This window comes from Oncorhynchus mykiss, chromosome 29, assembly GCF_057628025.1.
Source record: "Oncorhynchus mykiss isolate SJ-2025 chromosome 29, ASM5762802v1, whole genome shotgun sequence".
In the NCBI taxonomy this organism is placed as follows: domain Eukaryota; kingdom Metazoa; phylum Chordata; class Actinopteri; order Salmoniformes; family Salmonidae; genus Oncorhynchus; species Oncorhynchus mykiss.
In genome coordinates this window covers 657197-675920 of record NC_143050.1, presented here as the reverse complement: position 1 = coordinate 675920, position 18724 = coordinate 657197, and the positions used below count along the sequence as shown (strand labels likewise).

General features: G+C 46.8%; 1 protein-coding gene across 10 annotated transcripts in view; it reads right to left on the bottom strand.

The window, feature by feature from the left end:
- The window catches only part of crfb12 (cytokine receptor family member B12), a 31671-nt gene continuing 12947 nt past the window's right edge, over positions 1–18724 (bottom strand). Inside the window, 8 exon segments of one of the 10 annotated variants that reach the window (NM_001124415.1) lie at positions 1–844; positions 905–1525; positions 3000–3118; positions 12191–12350; positions 12418–12554; positions 13476–13648; positions 17098–17221; positions 17402–17517. In NM_001124415.1, coding sequence (NP_001117887.1) covers positions 380–844; positions 905–1525; positions 3000–3118; positions 12191–12350; positions 12418–12554; positions 13476–13648; positions 17098–17221; positions 17402–17459 — 1857 coding nt within the window. In that variant the 5' untranslated portion in view covers positions 17460–17517 and the 3' untranslated portion in view covers positions 1–379. 10 annotated transcript variants of the gene reach the window in all.

Here is an 18724-nt window from a genome sequence, read left to right as displayed (position 1 = left end):
TGATTTGTTTATTTTTTAATAGAAACATGGTAGAGAACATCTGATTGGTTTATTTTGAATAAAAACATTGTACAGAGAACCGACAACAGAGTACAAAAACACATGACAGCAACAACACTTATTTCCAACTGAAGTGACTGACACGTCAGATCGAGGAAAGGGGTTCCCATGCTCATTCCAAAGGACAAGTTCTGGGTGTGTGCCTTTATTAGTCAATCATAAATGTAAGATTTGGGCCCCAACACCAATTGGTCCTTGGTGGGAAAGACAGGCAGGACTAAAACAATCAACTCAAAATAAACAGGTAAATATGTGCATCAGAAATACAAGTAGCCCTGCCATCCTTAACCATACATAGTTAGGAGTCAGGGGTTAGAGGTCAGGGTAGGTTTAGGGTTGGGTCAGGACGAGGTTCATATGTACTGAAGGAGCATAGACTAGCTCCGGGAGAATGCACATCTAAGCACGACCCCTGACCCCTGACCTCTAACTCGGGAGAATACAGTTTACAGTCAGATAGTCTATCCTGAGACTGCTGGGACCTCCTGTCCCATCTGTCAGTTGTTCCGTCTGTCGTTCTGTCAGTAGTTATGTCAGTAGTTCTGTCAGTAGTTCTGTCAGTTGTTCTGTCAGTAGTTCTGTCAGTAGTTCTGTCAGTAGTTCTGTCAGTTGTTCTGTCAGTAGTTCTGTCAGTAGTTCTGTCAGTAGTTCTGTCAGTAGTTATGTCAGTAGTTCTGTCAGTAGTTATGTCAGTAGTTATGTCAGTAGTTCTGTCAGTAGTTATGTCAGTAGTTCTGTCAGTAGTTATGTCAGTAGTTATGTCCGTAGTTATGTCAGTAGTTCTGTCAGTAGTTATGTCAGTAGTTCTGTCAGTAGTTATGTCAGTAGTTATGTCAGTTGTTATGTCAGTAGTTCTGTCAGTAGTTCTGTCAGTAGTTATGTCAGTAGTTATGTCAGTTGTTCTGTCAGTAGTTCCGTCTGCAGTTCTGTCGGCGGTTCTGTCAGTAGTTATGTCAGTAGTTCTGTCTGTGTGTGTCTCTGTGTCGCTCTGGCTGGATACACTGTCCCAGGCCAGAGCATAGCCAGAGGAGAGAGTGGAGGAGGGAGAGGAGAGAGGGGGGGAGAGAGACGAGGAAGACAAGGGAGAGGGGGAGGTAGACAGGGATAGTAGGGTGTGAGGTGAAGTTGCCCCTAGACGCTGATCTTGGGTCCATTTTGTATTTCCTCCACTAATGGTTAAGGTAAAGACTGTGAGAGGGGAAGCTGATCCTATATCTGTATGTAGGGAACAGGGCAGGAGGGTCTCTGTCTCCAGGTGGTCGTCAAGTGAACAGGGTAGGAGTGTCTCTGTCTCCAGGTGGTTGTCAAGGGAACAGGGAAGGAGAGTCTCTGTCTCCAGGCGGATGTCAAGGTGAAAAGTCATGACAGCTCTCAGGTAACCAGAGGGGGCAGTCCCACACATCACTGGGTGACACACCACCTGTTCCGGAGTCACCATGCACCCTGCTGAACGCACACACACAGACTGCACACACACACACCGAGACAGAGTTAACACCCAAACACACACAAGCACACACCAGGGAGATCACTAAATTTGGACTTCAATATTAGATGTTTGTCCATGTTCCCCAAACATTAAAAACTGATCTATTTTGCACTCACCCCAAAAATGAAGAAAGACTTCTGAACACTGGGGTCAAACCCACAAACCTCAGAGCCATAGGCAACAGCTTACTGCTTAGCACTGGGGTCAAACCCACGAACCTCAGAGCCATAGGCAACAGCTTACTGCTTAGCACTGGGGTCAAACCCACGAACCTCAGAGCCATAGGCAACAGCTTACTGCTTAGCACTGGGGTCAAACCCACGAACTGCAGAGCCATAGGCAACAGCTTACTGCTTAGCACTGGGGTCAAACCCACGGACCTCAGAGCCATAGGCAACAGCTTACTGCTTAGCACTAGGGTCAAACCCACAAACCTCAGAGCCATAGGCAACAGCTTACTGCTTAGCACTGGGGTCAAACCCACAAACCTCAGAGCCATAGGCAACAGCTTACTGCTTAGCACTGGGGTCAAACCCACGAACCTCAGAGCCATAGGCAACAGCTTACTGCTTAGCACTGGGGTCAAACCCACGAACCTCAGAGCCATAGGCAACAGCTTACTGCTTAGCACTGGGGTCAAACCCACGAACCTCAGAGCCATAGGCAACAGCTTACTGCTTAGCACTGGGGTCAAACCCACGAACCTCAGAGCCATAGGCAACAGCTTACTGCTTAGCACTGGGGTCAAACCCACGAACCTCAGAGCCATAGGCAACAGCTTACTGCTTAGCACTGGGGTCAAACCCACGAACCTCAGAGCCATAGGCAACAGCTTACTGCTTAGCACTGGGGTCAAACCCACGAACCTCAGAGCCATAGGCAACAGCTTACTGCTTAGCACTGGGGTCAAACCCACGAACCTCAGAGCCATAGGCAACAGCTTACTGCTTAGCACTGGGGTCAAACCCACGAACCTCAGAGCCATAGGCAACAGCTTACTGCTTAGCACTGGGGTCAAACCCACGAACCTCAGAGCCATAGGCAACAGCTTACTGCTTAGCACTGGGGTCAAACCCACGAACTGCAGAGCCATAGGCAACAGCTTACTGCTTAGCACTGGGGTCAAACCCACGAACCTCAGAGCCATAGGCAACAGCTTACTCCACGAAGCTATCACCATAATATATATATATATTTAACATCATCACAAACCTTAGTCATATTCTTAACCAGTCTGAATGAATGTCTTAACTGTTACCTGTCAAGGTGTTTCTGATTCAACCCTGTTGTAAAACCTCTAAACACATGGAATGAAAGCAGTCCTAAACAGGTTCAAAAAAATGACTTTTGTCAATAATGCGTCACCTTCACAGTGATCTTGTTGCAAACACACATATATTATTATTATTGTTATTATTATGATTATTATTATGGTTTAGTGGGTGGGTACCAGAGCTGTGGGGGTGGGGTCTGTGCTCTTCAGGACATAGCGTGTCACAGCGATCAGACCAATTAGAACAGCCAGAAGCAGGAACACGCCCACAGCCATGCCCACCAATCTCTGATGACCTGGAAAGACACACACACACACACACACACAAACACACATACACACAAAGTAAAAAGGATCTATCTAACCTGTAACAGAAACAAGGAAGGAAACAGTTGGATCTAATGAAGCTCTGTTCAGTCTGAAACAGTTGGATCTAATGAAGCTCTGTTCAGTCTGAAACAGTTGGATCTAATGAAGCTCTGTTCAGTCTGAAACAGTTGGATCTAATGAAGCTCTGTTCAGTCTGAAACAGTTGGATCTAATGAAGCTCTGTTCAGTCTGAAACAGTTGGATCTAATGAAGCTCTGTTCAGTCTGAAACAGTTGGATCTAATGGGCCTGAGTAACAGGCAGTTTACTTTGGACATGCATTTCATCCGGAGGTGAAAATAGTGCCCCCTACCCTAATGAAGTTAATCAGACTTTGCAAAGCAATGTCAGAGACCAGTAGTACTGTGAAGAGTGCAAAGAGAGTAATGCAACAAGGTCCCTGAGAGGCAGTACTAAGATGTGGTCGGGTGGATATGGCTAGTCCCGTGCCACAGAGTTCAGCAGGGTTACAGTAGCTGGAAAGAAACTGTTCTTGAGCCTGCTAGTGAGGGAACGTAAAGACCTGCACCGCCTGCCTGATGGTAGGAGGGCAAACAGTTTGTGGCATGGATGTGAAGGGTTCCTGATGATGCCGCGCCCTACGCAGACAACGCTTGCGCTGGAGGTTTACGACGGCACCAGTGATGTGCTGGGTGGTTTTCACCACCTGTTGCAGGGCCTTCCGGTCGGCCACGGAGCATCCGCCAAACCACACAGTGGGCAGTTAGTCAGAATGCTCTCGACCGTGCAGCATTAACCTCTTTGGGATATGTGCTAGCGTCCCACCTGGCCAAAAGCCAGGGAAAATGCAGTGCGCCAAATTCAAATAAATTACTATAAAAATCTAACTTTCATTAAATCACACATGCAAGATAGCAAATTAAAGCTACACTTGTTGGGAATCCAGCCAACGTGTCAGATTTCAAAATGACTTTTCGGCGAAAGCAAACAATGGTATTATCTGAGGATAGCACCTCCGTAAACAAAGAGAGAATAGCATATTTCAACCCTGCAGATGCGACACAAAACGTAGAAATAAAAATATAATTTATGCCTTACCTTTGACGAGCTTCTTTTGTTGGCACTCCAATATGTCCCATAAACATCACAAATGGTCCTTTTGTTCGATTAATTCCGTCCATATATATCCAAAATGTCCATGTATTTGGTGAGTTTGATCCAGAAAAACACCGGTTCCAACTTGCGCAACGTGACAAAATATCTCAAAAGTTACAGTGCCTTGCGAAAGTATTCGGCCCCCTTGAACTTTGCGACCTTTTGCCACATTTCAGGCTTCAAACATAAAGATATAAAACTGTATTTTTTTGTGAAGAATCAACAACAAGTGGGACACAATCATGAAGTGGAACGACATTTATTGGATATTTCAAACTTTTTTAACAAATCAAAAACTGAAAAATTGGGCGTGCAAAATTATTCGGCCCCTTTACTTTCAGTGCAGCAAACTCTCTCCAGAAGTTCAGTGAGGATCTCTGAATTATCCAATGTTGACCTAAATGACTAATGATGATAAATACAATCCACCTGTGTGTAATCAAGTCTCTGTATAAATGCACCTGCACTGTGATAGTCTCAGAGGTCCGTTAAAAGCGCAGAGAGCATCATGAAGAACAAGGAACACACCAGGCAGGTCCGAGATACTGTTGTGAAGAAGTTTAAAGCCGGATTTGGATACAAAAAGATTTCCCAAGCTTTAAACATCCCAAGGAGCACTGTGCAAGCGATAATATTGAAATGGAAGGAGTATCAGACCACTGCAAATCTACCAAGACCTGGCCGTCCCTCTAAACTTTCAGCTCATACAAGGAGAAGACTGATCAGAGATGCAGCCAAGAGGCCCATGATCACTCTGGATGAACTGCAGAGATCTACAGCTGAGGTGGGAGACTCTGTCCATAGGACAACAATCAGTCGTATATTGCACAAATCTGGCCTTTATGGCAGAGTGGCAAAAAGAAAGCCATTTCTTAAAGATATCCATAAAAAGTGTTGTTTAAAGTTTGCCACAAGCCACCTGGGAGACACACCAAACATGTGGAAGAAGGTGCTCTGGTCAGATGAAACCAAAATTGAACTTTTTGGCAACAATGCAAAACGATATGTTTGGCGTAAAAGCAACACAGCTGAACACACCATCCCCACTGTCAAACATGGTGGTGGCAGCATCATGGTTTGGGCCTGCTTTTCTTCAGCAGGGACAGGGAAGATGGTTAAAATTGATGGGAAGATGGATGGAGCCAAATACAGGACCATTCTGGAAGAAAACCTGATGGAGTCTGCAAAAGACCTGAGACTGGGATGGAGATTTGTCTTCCAACAAGACAATGATCCAAAACATAAAGCAAAATCTACAATGGAATGGTTCAAAAATAAACATATCCAGGTGTTAGAATGGCCAAGTCAAAGTCCAGACCTGAATCCAATCGAGAATCTGTGGAAAGAACTGAAAACTGCTGTTCACAAATGCTCTCCATCCAACCTCACTGAGCTCGAGCTGTTTTGCAAGGAGGAATGGGAAAAAATTTCAGTCTCTCGATGTGCAAAACTGATAGAGACATACCCCAAGCGACTTACAGCTGTAATCGCAGCAAAAGGTGGCGCTACAAAGTATTAACTTAAGGGGGCTGAATAATTTTGCACGCCCAATTTTTCAGTTTTTGATTTGTTAAAAAAGTTTGAAATATCCAATAAATGTCGTTCCACTTCATGATTGTGTCCCACTTGTTGTTGATTCTTCACAAAAAAATACAGTTTTATATCTTTATGTTTGAAGCCTGAAATGTGGCAAAAGGTCGCAAAGTTCAAGGGGGCCGAATACTTTCGCAAGGCACTGTACCTGTAAACTTTACCAAAACATTTCAAACTACTTTTGTAATACAACTTTAGGTATTTTTTAATGTAAATAATCGATGAAATTGAAGACGGGATGATCTGTTTTCAATACAGGAGGAAAACAAACTGTAGCTAGCTTTCTGGTCACACGCCTTTATCTAACAGTACACTTGAAGTGACCCTCGTTTTGAGCAGGGCTACTTCTTTATTACACAAAGGAAAAACCTCAACCAATTTATAAAGACTGGTGACATCTAGTGGAAGCGGTAGGAACTGCAAGAAGGTCCCGTAGAACTCTGGATTCCCAATGAAAACCCATTGAAAAGAGAGTGACCTCGTCGGGGTTTCGCCTGCTAAATAAGTTCTGTTATAGTCACAGACATGATTCAAACAGTTTCAGAAACGTCAGAGTGTTTTCTATCCACATCTACTAATAATATGCATATCTTATATTCTGGGGATAAGTAGCAGGCAGTTGAATCTGGGCATGCATTTCATCCGGACGTGAAAATACTGCCCCTGTCACCAAGAAGTTAAAAGTTCACCAGGATCTTGGGAGACAGGCCTTCTTCAGCCTCCTCAAAAAGGCGCTGCTGTGCCTCTTTGACCAGGGTTGACATGTTGAGGGTCCAGGAGAGGTAGTCGGAGATGTAGACACTAGGAATTTGAAGCTGGGCACACGCGCAATCTCAGAGCCATCAATGAAAACTGGGGCGTGGCTGCAGCTTTTAGACTTCCTGTAATCCACAATGAGCTCCTTGGTTTTCTTTGTCATAGGTGAAGAGGGAGTGGAGGGGGCTCAGCACGCAGCTGGAGTTCAGGTTCAGGGTTGAGGAGGTGAAGTTGTCTGACAGACTGGGGTCCAAAGTCCAGTTACACAGAGATGATGGTCATGGAGTTTGGTGACCAGCCTAGAGGGATGCTGAGAGTGTGTGTAGAGGTGGGCTGTGTGTGTAGAGGTGGGCTGTGTGTGTGTATAGAGAGTGCTGATGGTCATGGAGTTTGGTGACCAGCCTAGAGGGATGCTGAGCTAAAGTCTATGAACAGCATTTTCACATATAGTTGAAGTCGGATCATCACTTTATTTCAGGGCTTTGTGATGGACTTTGTTGTCCTTAAGCCATTTTGCCACAACTTTGGAAGTATTGTCCATTTGGAAGGCCCATTTGCGACCAAGTTTTAACTTCCTGACTGATGTCTTGAGATGTTGCTTCAATATATCCACATAATTTTTCTACCTCATGATGCCATATATTTTGTGAAGTGCACCAGTCCCTCCTGCAGCAACGCACACCCACAACATGATGCTGCCACCCCCGTGCTTCACGGTCTGGATGGTGTTCTTCGGCTTGCAAGCGTCCCTCTTTTTCCTCCAATCATAACGATGGGCATTATGGCCAAACAGTTCTATTTTTGTTTCATCAGACCAGAGGACATTTCTCCAAAAAGTACAATCTTTGTCCCCATGTGCAGTTGCAAACCGTAGTCTTGCTTTTTTTATGGCGGTTTTGGAGCAGTGGCTTCTTCCTTGCTGAGCGGCCTTTCAGGTTATGTCGATATAGGATTTGTTTTACTGTGGATATAGATAGTTTTGTACCTGTTTCCTCCAGCATCTTCACAAGGTCCTTTGCTGTTGTTCTGGGATTGATTTGCACATTTCGCACCAAAGTATGTTCATCTCTAGGAGACAGAACGCGTCTCCTTCCTGAGCGGTATGACGGCTGCATGGTCCCATGGTGTTTATACTTGCATACTATTGTAGAGATTAACGTGGTACCTTCAGGCATTGGAAATTGCTCCCAAGGATGAACCAGACTTGTGGAGGTCTACAATTTATTTTCTGAGGTCTTGGCTGATTTCTTTTGATTTTCCCATGATGTCAAGCAAAGAGGCACTGAGTTTGAAGGTTGACCTTGAAATACATCTCCAATTGACTCAAATTCACTCAAATAGCCTATCAGAAGCTTCTAAAGCCATGACATAATTTTTGTTAACTTCTTCTTTTTTCTTTGTTAATTTCTTTTGGATCATTGGGACGCTAGCTACCTCGACAACATCCTGTGAAATTGCACAAAATTAAAAAAACAAAAGTAGTAATATTAAACATTCATAAAAATACAAGTGTTATACACCATTCTTTAGCTTAGAATCTTGGTAATCGAACCGCTTTGTCCGATTTACAATAGGCTTTACGGTGAAAGCATAGCATTTGATTGACTGAGGACAGCGCCTCACCCACTTCTGCATTAACATGAATTCATAACCTGCACAGGTGTCACAAAACTCAAAAACAGCGATAAAATGAATCACTTACCTTTGAAGATCTTCATCTTTTTGCAATCCAAAGGGTCCCAGTTACACAATGAATGGTTGTTTTGTTCGATAAAGTCCTTCTTTATATCCCAAAAATGTCAGTTTATTTGGCGCGTTTGATTCAGAATCCACCTGTTCCAACTTTCCCAACATGCCTACAAAGGAATCTAAAAAGTTGGTTCTCTCGTGCATGCTTCAGTGTTGCTTGACTCGAAGCGAGCATAAACGGCAGTAGGCTCGTGTCACTGGGCAGCTCACGCCTGGGTTTCCCTTTATAGTCTGTAGTTTTCAAGCCTCATCCAACGAGCATCAGAACCGGTGTAGTAGGATTCAACCTTAATCCTGTATTGACGCTTTGCTTGTTTGATGGTTCATCTGAGGGCAGAGCGGGATTTCTTAAAAGCATCCGGATTAGTCTCCTGCTCTTTAGCTCGATGCAGATGTTGCCTGTAACCCAAGGCTTCTGGTTGGGATATGTACGTACAGTCACTGTGGGGACAATGTTGTCAATGCACTTATTGATGAAGTCGATGACTCCTCAATGCCATTGGATGAATCCCGGAACATATTCTAGTCTGTGCTAGCAAAACAGTCCTGTAGCGTAGCACCCGCATCATCTGACCACTTCCGTATTGAGTCACCGGTACTTCCTGCTTTAGTTGTTTTTTTCTCTGGTTGCACGTGACATGCTGGTAAAAATGTTGTAAAACTGATTTAAGTTTGTCTGCATTAAAGTCCCCGGCCACTAGGAGCGCTGCTTCTAGGTGAGCATTTTCTTCTTTGCTTATGGCTTTATAGAGTTGGTCTTAGTGCTTCGTTCTGTGGTGGTAAATTTGCGACTGCTTTTGAAAAAACTTTCAAAGTTCTTGACTGACCTTCATGTCACAAAGTAATGATGGACTGTCATTTATCTTTGCTTATCTGAGCTGTTCTTGCCATAGTATGGAGGACTTGTCTTTTACCAAATAGGGCTATCTTCTGTATACCAACCCTACCTTGTCACAACTGATTGGCTCAAACGCATTAAGCCAGAAACAAAGCCCTTTCTTTGGAAACTCGTCAGTCTATTCTTGTTCTGAGAAATGAAGGCTATTCCATGCGAGAAAAGAACTCGTACAATGCTGTTTACTACTCCCTTCACTGACCACGCAAACTGTCCCTAACCAGAATAGAACGAGTGAGAGGCCCCGGTGCGCAACTGAGCACAAGGACAAGTACATTAGAGTGTCTAGTTTTAGAAACAGGCGCCTCACAAGTCCTCAACTGGCAGCTTCATTAAATAGTACCCGCAAAACACCAGTCTCAACGTCAACAGTGAAGAGGCAACTCTGGGATGCTGGCCTTCTACAAGTAACTTTTGATCACGTTGGCGTTGCATCATAACCTGTTTCTAAATTTGTGTTGTAGATCAGCTTCTTCAAATATGGCATTGAGTTCCTTTGTCTAAGGGTAGTTATGTGGTTTGGTATTGAGATCCTTTGTCTGAGGGTAGTTTGTGTCTGTGTATAGAGGTGAGCTGTGTGTGTAGAGGTGGGATGTGTGTATAGAGGTGGGCTGTGTGTAGAGGTGGGCTGTGTGTAGAGGTGGGCTGTGTGTATAGAGGTGGGCTGTGTGTATAGAGGTGGGCTGTGTGTAGAGGTGGGCTGTGTGTAGAGGTGAGCTGTGTGTAGAGGTGGGCTGTGTGTATAGAGGTGGGATGTGTGTATAGAGGTGGGCTGTGTGTATAGAGGTGAGCTGTGTGTGTAGAGGTGGGCTGTGTGTGTAGAGGTGGGCTGTGTGTAGAGATGGGCTGTGTGTATAGAGGTGGGCTGTGTGTAGAGGTGGGCTGTGTGTAGAGTTGGGCTGTGTGTAGAGGTGGGCTGTGTGTATAGAGGTGGGCTGTGTGTAGAGGTGGGCTGTGTGTAGAGGTGGGCTGTGTGTAGAGGTGGGCTGTGTGTAGAGGTGGGCTGTGTGTATAGAGGTGGGATGTGTGTATAGAGGTGGGCTGTGTGTAGAGGTGGGCTGTGTGTAGAGGTGGGATGTGTGTAGAGTTGGGCTGTGTGTAGAGGTGGGCTGTGTGTATAGAGGTGGGCTGTGTGTAGAGGTGGGCTGTGTGTAGAGGTGGGCTGTGTGTAGAGGTGGGCTGTGTGTAGAGGTGGGCTGTGTGTATAGAGGTGGGATGTGTGTATAGAGGTGGGCTGTGTGTAGAGGTGGGCTGTGTGTAGAGGTGGGATGTGTGTAAAGGTGGGCTGTGTGTAGAGGTGGGCTGTGTGTAGAGGTGGGATGTGTGTATAGAGGTGGGCTGTGTGTGTAGAGGTGGGCTGTGTGTAGAGGTGGGCTGTGTGTATAGAGTTGGGCTGTGTGTATAGAGGTGGGCTGTGTGTAGAGGTGGGCTGTGTGTAGAGGTGGGCTGTGTGTAGAGGTGGGCTGTGTGTAGAGGTGGGCTGTGTGTATAGAGGTGGGCTGTGTGTAGAGGTGGGCTGTGTGTATAGAGGTGGGCTGTGTGTAGAGGTGGGCTGTGTGTATAGAGGTGGGATGTGTGTATAGAGGTGGGCTGTGTGTAGAGGTGGGCTGTGTGTATAGAGGTGGGCTGTGTGTAGAGGTGGGCTGTGTGTATAGAGGTGGGATGTGTGTATAGAGGTGGGCTGTGTATATAGAGGTGGGCTGTGTATAGAGGTGGGCTGTGTGTAGAGGTGGGCTGTGTATAGAGGTGGGCTGTGTGTATAGAGGTGGGCTGTGTGTATAGAGGTGGGATGTGTGTATAGAGGTGGGCTGTGTGTAGAGGTGGGCTGTGTGTAGAGGTGGGATGTGTGTAAAGGTGGGCTGTGTGTAGAGGTGGGCTGTGTGTAGAGGTGGGATGTGTGTATAGAGGTGGGCTGTGTGTAGAGGTGGGCTGTGTGTAGAGGTGGGCTGTGTGTATAGAGTTGGGCTGTGTGTATAGAGGTGGGCTGTGTGTAGAGGTGGGCTGTGTGTAGAGGTGGGCTGTGTGTAGAGGTGGGCTGTGTGTATAGAGGTGGGATGTGTGTATAGAGGTGGGCTGTGTATAGAGGTGGGCTGTGTGTGGAGGTGGGCTGTGTATAGAGGTGGGCTGTGTGTATAGAGGTGGGCTGTGTGTATAGAGGTGGGATGTGTGTATAGAGGTGGGCTGTGTGTAGAGGTGGGCTGTGTGTAGAGGTGGGCTGTGTGTATAGAGGTGGGATGTGTGTATAGAGGTGGGCTGTGTGTATAGAGGTGGACTGTGTGTGTAGAGGTGGGCTGTGTGTATAGAGGTGGACTGTGTGTAGAGGTGGGATGTGTGTAAAGGTGGGCTGTGTGTAGAGGTGGGCTGTGTGTAGAGGTGGGATGTGTGTATAGAGGTGGGCTGTGTGTGTAGAGGTGGGCTGTGTGTAGAGGTGGGCTGTGTGTATAGAGTTGGGTTGTGTGTATAGAGGTGGGCTGTGTGTAGAGGTGGGCTGTGTGTAGAGTTGGGCTGTGTGTAGAGGTGGGCTGTGTGTATAGAGGTGGGATGTGTGTATAGAGGTGGGCTGTGTATATAGAGGTGGGCTGTGTATAGAGGTGGGCTGTGTGTAGAGGTAGGCTGTGTATAGAGGTGGGCTGTGTGTATAGAGGTGGGCTGTGTGTATAGAGGTGGGATGTGTGTATAGAGGTGGGCTGTGTGTAGAGGTGGGCTGTGTGTAGAGGTGGGCTGTGTGTATAGAGGTGGGATGTGTGTATAGAGATGGGCTGTGTGTATAGAGGTGGACTGTGTGTGTAGAGGTGGGCTGTGTGTATAGATGTGGACTGTGTGTGTAGAGGTGGGCTATTTTTATAGAGGTGGGCTGTGTGTATAGAGTTGGACTGTGTGCTGTACAGTACCTTGTGTATCTGGTCTGTGTCTCGTCAGGTTGACACACCCCTGAGCAGTCATGTGACGGCGTAGGCTGTAGTGATTGGCTGAGGCCAAGAGGCAGTAGGTGTGGTCTGGACTGAGATGGTAGAACACTCTCTTTGAGCCCGACTCAATGTCTGACATAACCTACAGACACAAATCAATGAGAACTCTGTTGAAAACGTGATTTTGGTGTGTGTGTGTGTGTTCTCACCGTGGCGTTGTGTTCCTGAACATTCTTCAGCAGTGTGATGTTGTATAATTTGAAGATGTTCTGAGCAGGATGGTGAAGCTGGACACATAGACTCTGGTTCTCCACCCACAACTCCAGACCTGGGGCACTCAACACTGCTGCAGAAAACACACACACACACACACACACACACACACACACACACACACACACACACACACACACACACGTTTGTGTACTGTGTCTTACTGTCTGAGTAGGGCTGTACTGTGTCTCACTGTCTGAGTAGGGCTGTACTGTGTCTTACTGTCTGAGTAGGGCTGTACTGTGTGTTACTGTCTGAGTAGGGCCGTACTGTGTCTCACTGTCTGAGTAGGGCTGTACTGTGTCTCACTGTCTGAGTAGGACTGTACTGTGTGTGTCACTGTCTGAGTAGGGCTGTACTGTGTGTTACTGTCTGAGTAGGACTGTACTGTGTGTGTCACTGTCTGAGTAGGGCTGTACTGGGTGTGTCACTGTCTGAGTAGGGCTGTACTGTGTCTCCCTGTCTGAGTAGGGCTGTACTGTGTCTCACTGTCTGAGTAGGGCTGTACTGTGTCTCACTGTCTGAGTAGGACTGTACTGTGTGTGTCACTGTCTGAGTAGGACTGTACTGTGTGTGTCACTGTCTGAGTAGGGCTGTACTGTGTGTCTCACTGTCTGAGTAGGGCTGTACTGTGTCTCACTGTCTGAGTAGGGCTGTACTGTGTCTCACTGTCTGAGTAGGGCTGTACTGTGTCTCACTGTCTGAGTAGGACTGTACTGTGTCTTACTGTCTGAGTAGGGCTGTACTGTGTGTGTCACTGTCTGAGTGGGGCTGTACTGTGTCTCACTGTCTGAGTAGGGCTGTACTGTGTGTCTCACTGTCTGAGTAGGGCTGTACTGTGTCTCACTGTCTGAGTAGGGCTGTACTGTGTCTCACTGTCTGAGTAGGGCTGTACTGTGTCTCACTGTCTGAGTAGGACTGTACTGTGTCTTACTGTCTGAGTAGGGCTGTACTGTGTGTGTCACTGTCTGAGTGGGGCTGTACTGTGTCTCACTGTCTGAGTAGGGCTGTACTGTGTTCTCCAGGTATTTCCAGTCTGACGTCTGCTCTTCCAGCTCCGCCCTCACTCTGACGTTGTAATTCTTTAAAAGGTCCTCCAGCGGAATGTCCAGGGGGCACGCCATGGCAACGGGGTTGCTGCAGTTACAGGGTTGCCACCATGACTCACTACATCACAAGAGGACACATCATCACTTCTCCCTTCTCTCTCTCTCCTTCTCTCCTTCACTCTCTCTCTTTTTCTCTCTCCTTCACTCTCTCTTTCCTTCTCTCCTTCACTCTCTCTCTCCTTCTCTCCTTCACTCTCCTTCACTCTCTCTCTCCTTCTCTCCTTCACTCTCTCTCTCCTTCTCTCCTTCACTCTCTCTCTCCTTCTCTCCTTCACTCTCCTTCACTCTCTGTCTCTTTTTCTCTCTCCTTCACTCTCTCTCTCCTTCTCTCCTTCACTCTCTCTCTCCTTCTCTCCTTCACTCTCTCTCTCCTTCTCTCCTTCACTCTCTCTCTCCTTCTCTCCTTCACTCTCGCTCTCCTTCTTTCTTTCACGCTCTCTCCCCTTCACTCTTTCTGCTTCACTCTCTTTCACACTTTCTTTCAATCCCTCCACCTCATCCTGCTTTTGCTCTCACATTCTCTTCTTATCCCTGTACCCCATCCAGCCAACCATCCATCCAGTCATCCAGCCATCCAACCATCCATCCATCCATCGATCCAACCATCCATCCATCCAGTCATCCAGCCATCCAACCATCCATCCAGTCATCCAGTCATCCAACCATCCATCCAGTCATCCAGTCATCCAGTCATCCAGTCATCCAGCCATCCAGTCATCTAGTCATCCAGTCATCCAGCCATCCAGTCATCCAGTCATCCAGCCATCCAGTCATCCAGCCATCCAGTCATCCAGTCATCCAGCCATCCTTCCAGTCATCCAGTCATCCAGTCATCCAGCCATCCATCCAGTCATCCAGTCATCCAGCCATCTAGTCATCCAGTCATCCAGCCATCTAGTCATCCAGTCATCTAGTCATCCAGTCATCCAGCCATCCAGCCATCCAGCCATCCAGCCATCCATCGAACCATCCAGTCATCCAGATATCTAGTCATCTAGTCATCCAGCCATCTAGTCATCTAGTCATCCAGTCATCCAACCATCCAACCATCCAACCATCCAGTCATCCATCCATCCAGCCATCCAGCCATCTAGTCATCTAGTCATCCAGTCATCCAACCATCCAGTCATCCAGCCATCTAGTCATCCAGTCATCCAGTCATCCAGTCATCCAGCCATCTAGTCATTCAGTCATCCAACCATCCAGTCATCCAGCCATCTAGTCATCTAGTCATCCAGTCATCCAGCCATCCAGTCATCTAGTCATCTAGTCATCTAGTAATCCAGTCATCCAGCCATCCAGATCTAGCCATCTAGTCATCCAACCATCCAGCCATCCAACCATCCAGCCATCCAGCCATCTAGTCATCTAGTCATCTAGTCATCCAGTCATCCAACCATCCAGTCATCCAGCCATCTAGTCATCCAGTCATCCAGTCATCCAGCCATCTAGTCATCCAGTCATCCAACCATGCAGTCATCCAGCCATCTAGTCATCTAGTCATCCAGTCATCCAGCCATCCAGTCATCTAGCCATCTAGTCATCCAGTCATCCAGCCATCCAGTCATCCAGTCATCCAACCATCCAGTCATCTAGTCATCCAGTCATCCAACCATCCAGTCATCCAGCCATCCAACCATCCATCATCTAGTCATCCAGTCATCCAGCCATCCAGTCATCTAGTCATCCAGCCATCCAGTCATCTAGTCATCTAGTCATCCAGTCATCCAGTCATCCAGCCATCCAGTCATCCAGCCATCTAGTCATCTAGTCATCCAGCCATCCAACCATCCAGCCATCCAGCCATCTAGTCATCTAGTCATCTAGTCATCCAGTCATCCAACCATCCAGTCATCCAGTCATCCAGTCATCCAGCCATCTAGTCATCCAGTCATCCAACCATCCAGTCATCCAGCCATCTAGTCATCTAGTCATCCAGTCATCCAGCCATCCAGTCATCTAGCCATCTAGTCATCCAGTCATCCAGCCATCCAGTCATCCAGTCATCCAACCATCCAGTCATCTAGTCATCCAGTCATCCAACCATCCAGTCATCCAGTCATCCAGCCATCCAGTCATCTAGTCATCCAGCCATCTAGTCATCTAGTCATCCAGTCATCCAGTCATCCAGCCATCCAGTCATCCAGCCATCTAGTCATCTAGTCATCCAGTCATGCAACCATCCAGTCATCTAGCCATCTAGCCATCTAGTCATCCAGTCATCCAGCCATCTAGTAATCTAGTCATCTAGTCATCCAGTCATCCATCCATCCAGCCATCCAGCCATCCTTCCAGTCATCCAGCCATCCAGTCATCCAGCCATCCATCCAGTCATCCAGCCATCTAGCCATCCATCCAGTCATCCATCCATCCAGCCATCCAGTCATCCAGCCATCCAGTCATCCAGCCATCTAGTCATCCAGGCATCCAGCCATCTAGCCATCTAGCCATCCAGCCATCCATCCAACCATCCAGTCATCCAGCCATCTTGTCATCTAGTCATCCAGCCATCTAGTCATCTAGTCATCCAGTCATCCAACCATCCAGTCATCCAGTCATCTAGTCATCCAGCCATCTAGTCATCCAGTCATCCAGTCATCCAGCCATCCAGTCATCTAGTCATCCAGTAATCCAGTCATCCAGCCATCTAGCCATCCAGTCATCCAGTCATCCAACCATCCAGTCATCTAGTCATCCAGCCATCCAGTCATCCAGCTATCTAGTCATCCAGTCATCCAGTCATCCAGCCATCCAGTCATCCAGTCATCTAGTCATCCAGCCATCCAGTCATCAGGTCATCCAGCCATCCAGTCATCTAGTCATCTAGTCATCTAGCCATCCAGTCATCCAGTCATCCAGCCATCCAGTCATTCAACGATCCAGTCATCCAACCATCCAGCCATCTAGTCATCCAGTCATCCAGTCATTCAACCATCCAGTCATCCAACCATCCAGTCATCGAGTAATCTAGTCATCCAGTCATCTAGTCATCTAGTCATCCATTCATCTAGTCATCCAGTCATCTAGTCATCCAATCATGCAGTCATCCAACCAGCCAGTCATCCAACCATCCAGTCATTTAACCATCCAGTCATCCAGTCATCTAGTCATCCAGTCATCCATTCATCCAGTCATCCAACCATCCAGTCATCCGGCCATCTTGTCATCTAGTCATCCAGTCATCCATCCATCCAGCCATCCATCCATCCAGTCATCCAGCCATCCAGTCATCCAGTCATCTAGTCATCCAGTCATCTGACCATCCAGTCATCCAGCCATCTAGTCATCCAGTCATCCAGTCATCCAACCATCCTGTCATCTAGTCATCCAGTCATCCACTCATCCAACCATCCAGTCATCCAGTCATCTAGTCATCCAGTCATCCAACCATCCAGTCATCTAGTGATCTAGTCATCCAGTCATCTAGTCATCTAGTCATCTGTCCATCCAGTCATCCAGTCATCCAACCACACGCAGAAAGGCACATACTGAACCCCCCCCACTAACCTGAGTGCTCCAATCTCTACAGAGTAGTGGGTATGGTTGGTGTTGCCAGCTCCGGCCAGCCAGTGGACTCTCCCTTGGAAGTCCAGAAACTCTACAGTCACATTCTGAGGGGGGGAGAGACACCCTGACACACACACACACACACACACACACACACACACACACACACACACACACACACACACACACACACACACACACACACACACACACACAATTAGTGAGAGTGTGAATAAGTGAGTGAATCTTTGTTAATCAGGGTGTTAATCAGGGTTCGATTAGTGTGTGTGTAGTCAGGTTTTACCTGCTGAAGGCCAGAGGAAGATCCAGAGACAGATGGAACACTGAAGCCACATCACCATGGAGACACCTCCCTCTCAATCTCACCTGGTCAATTTGTACAGCATGGACACTGCAGCCCTGTGGTGGCATAAACCCAGGATTAAGTTAAGGTTGGCCAACAGATTAACCCAGGGTTAGGTTAGGGTTGGCCAACAAATGAATTCAGGGTTAGGTTAGGGTTGGTCAACAGATTAACCCAGGGTTAGGTTAGGGTTGGCCAACATTTTCACCCAGGGTTAGCCAACAGATTTAACCCAGGGTTAGGTTAGGGTTGGCCAACCAATTAATTCAGGGTTAGGTTAGGGTTGGCCAACAGATTAACCCAGGGTTAGGATTTGCATGATGTATTGTTGTCTCTACCTTTTTGCCCCTCGTGCTGTTGTCCGTGCCTTACAATGTTTGTACCATGTTTCTGATGCTACCATGACGTGCTGATGCCATATTGTGTTGCTACCATGCTGTGTTGTCATGTTGTTGTTGTTGTCATATTGTGTTGCTACCATGCTGTGTTGTCATGTTGTCATGTTGTCATATTGTGTTGCTACCATGCTGTGTTGTCATGTTGTTGTTGTCATGTTGTCATGTTGTGTTCTTACCATGCTGTGTTGTCATGTTGTTGTTGTCATGTTGTTGTTGTCATGTTGTTGTTGTCGTCATTTTGTGTTGTCATGTTGTGTTGTTACCACGCTGTGGTCATGTTGTTGTTGTTATGTTGTGTTGTTACATGCTGTGTTGTCATGTTGTTGTTGTCATGTTGTGTTGTTACCATGCTGTGTTGTCATGTTGTGTTGCTACCATGCTGTGTTGTCATGTGTTGTTACCATGTTGTTTTTGTCATGTGTTGTTACCATGTTGTGTTGTCATGTGTTGTTACCATGCTGTGTTGTCATGTGCTGTTACCATGCTGTGTTGTCATGTGTTGTTACCATGTTGTGTTGTCATGTGTTGTTACCATGTTGTGTTGTCATGTGTTGTTACCATGTTGTGTTGTCATGTGTTGTTACCATGCTGTGTTGTCATGTGTTGTTACCATGTTGTGATGTCACGTGTTGTTACCATGCTGTGTTGTCATGTGTTGTTGTCATGTTGTTGTTGTCATGTTGTTGTTGTCGTCATGTTGTGTTGTCATGTTGTGTTGTTACCACGCTGTGGTCATGTTGTTGTTGTTATGTTGTGTTGTTACATGCTGTGCTGTCATGTTGTTGTTGTCATGTTGTGTTGTCATGTGCTCCGAATACAACAGGTGTAGTAGACCTTACAGTGAAATGCTGACTTACAGGCTCTA